The following is a 2,203-nucleotide window of genomic DNA, read 5'->3' as shown; positions in this document are numbered from 1 at the left end:
CCACTCAGTTCTTCTCATGAACTGTGGTGTGATTGTCTTGGTTATGACAGACAACAATTCCTTTCCTCGGGTTTCACTGGTCCCGTCTGAAGCCACTTTCTAGACAATTCCAGATTTAAAGGTCACAAATGACAACCTCCCTTAGAACATCCTGGCACACAAGTCGTTTGGAACATTTTTGATATATTATATTTATGAAGCAAATAGAAAGCATGATAATTTGTGAGACAAAGAACATGAAGAATATAGACATCCAAGTATCTGACTATACTGACACTCTCTACTGGTATAATTAGCACAGTCCCTCATTATAGTTCACTTTTTTTTTAATAATTTCACAAAAAATACTTGATTATATTCATGCATTGTATAAAATTATTAATTTCTTTTATTCAGTTTAAAGTCAAATGGACATGGAAAACTTTACATATTATGAAATTTATTATCAAAATTAAAGTATGTATTATTTAGAAAATGTGTTATTTATTAAAATATACCATGTCAGTGGCTTAGAAGGTGTTTTCTGAAAAGTGAATTGACATCATAGTTTGTAGAATGTCATTGTAATTATTTTTAATCTTATATATTATAATTAATGCTACAAGTGTTTAAATAAATTACTTATTAATTACTTTATACTCACCATGTTTTTCTAAATCACTTGAATTTCAATACTTTTTAAATACCTAAGTGCAGTAGTGAAGAGTAACGTGTGACATTTTTTTTCTATCATAAAGTAATTTTAACCTGTTTTTTAAGCAAAACTAACGTTACAATAAATGTAGTCAAAGCTTTTATAACACTCTAGTGCTTTGTGTAGGTTGTCTTTGCCTGAAGAATGGAGAGGACTCCGAAATGAAGAGCTTAGTGAAAAGAGTGGAATTCCAGACTGTGTTTTTGTTCATGCTAGTGGTTTTATTGGTGGAAGTAAGACATATGAAGGAGTGCTGGAGATGGCTCGACAGACACTGAAGTACCATCATATAGAGAAAAATGATTAATTGGAAATTATAATTTTCATTGAAAGTTTCAATAAATTTTTGTTGATAACATTTTAAGTACTCAAGCTTCTTATCTGTTACAATAACCCTTTTATTTTAAAGGAATTTCACTTTATTTTACTGTGAAGATTTCATTAGAGAGAGAAAGTCATCCATCTACAATCAGATACTGTATTGTCCCCTAATTATTCCCCGTTATTTTTATTAAGCTTACCTTCTGTGACAGCACTTTTATTACTGTAATTTTGATTTGAAAGAAATAAGAAGAAAAACAAACACGCAATTATTGGCATTGAAATCAACAAATCACAGGTGAAAAATAGAATCTAGAACTGCACAAATACTATAATTAGTGCCCCTCCCTTTGCAATTTGCAACACCCCCAGAGGCGTTAATTAGGGGCGGTACAGTAGTTCATCTTTACTACCTAAGTACTGAACAAGATATTACTCACACTAGTTGTTGTGATTAAATATATTACTCCTTATTTTGATTAATCACAAACCACTTTTTTGTTTTAGTAAACTTAAGCCCTCCAGTGGCACAGTGGTATGTCTGCGGACTTATACTGCTAGAAACAGGGTTTTGATACCCGTGGTGGGTAAAGCATAGATAGCCCTTTGTGCTTAATAACAAACAAACATAAAGTAAACTTGAAGTTGTTGCAGAAAGAAGACATAACTCAGTTTTTTCCTGCAGAACTTGGAATTAACTTGACTGTAGATTTAAATAACACTTATTTTGTTGCACCAGCAAGATAAAACATTAGTCATGGTAGTGACTTTATATATTTCAATTTTCCAGAGAAATTGGAGAATAAGTATGAAAAACTTGACTAGAAGAAGGGGAGATTCTTTATTCCACATGATGGATTCTCTGAAAGAGTCACATAATTGTCTTAAGTTATTGTATTCAGAGGTTGAATTCTTTGGAAACAAGGAATATTTATTCCAGGACATTAAATGTGTATAGTGAATCTCCTGGAAACAAATAATTGTTGTACCAGGATACTGAATTTAGAAAGTCAAATAATTTGAAACAGAAAAATTGGTAATACAACACTACAAGGTATGGAAAACAAATTTCAAGAGACCATAATGCCAGGATTTTGAGGATGTACAGTTAATTCCTAAGAGAGAGTTGTTCTTCTTGTTTATTTTCTCGTTCTTCTTGTTTCTTTTCTTTTTCCTCTAACAACTGTT

General features: G+C 31.5%; 1 protein-coding gene across 3 annotated transcripts in view; it reads left to right on the top strand.

Moving 5' to 3' along the window:
• The window catches only part of LOC106458456 (UPF0160 protein MYG1, mitochondrial-like), a 23,588-nt gene extending 22,533 nt beyond the window's left edge, over window positions 1–1,055 (top strand). For all 3 annotated transcript variants that reach the window (XM_013917972.2, XM_013917971.2, XM_022384667.1), the window contains one exon: window positions 821–1,055. In XM_013917972.2, coding sequence (XP_013773426.1) covers window positions 821–1,001 — 181 coding nt within the window. In that variant the 3' untranslated portion in view covers window positions 1,002–1,055. The remainder of the gene's footprint in view (window positions 1–820) is intronic.
• The last annotated feature ends 1,148 nt before the right edge of the window (window positions 1,056–2,203 follow it).

The sequence above is a fragment of the Limulus polyphemus genome, unplaced genomic scaffold, assembly GCF_000517525.1.
Source record: "Limulus polyphemus unplaced genomic scaffold, Limulus_polyphemus-2.1.2 Scaffold466, whole genome shotgun sequence".
Classification (NCBI taxonomy): Eukaryota; Metazoa; Arthropoda; class Merostomata; order Xiphosura; family Limulidae; genus Limulus; species Limulus polyphemus.
The sequence above is the reverse complement of the archived record's forward strand: the minus strand, read 5'-3'. Positions and strand labels throughout refer to the sequence as shown.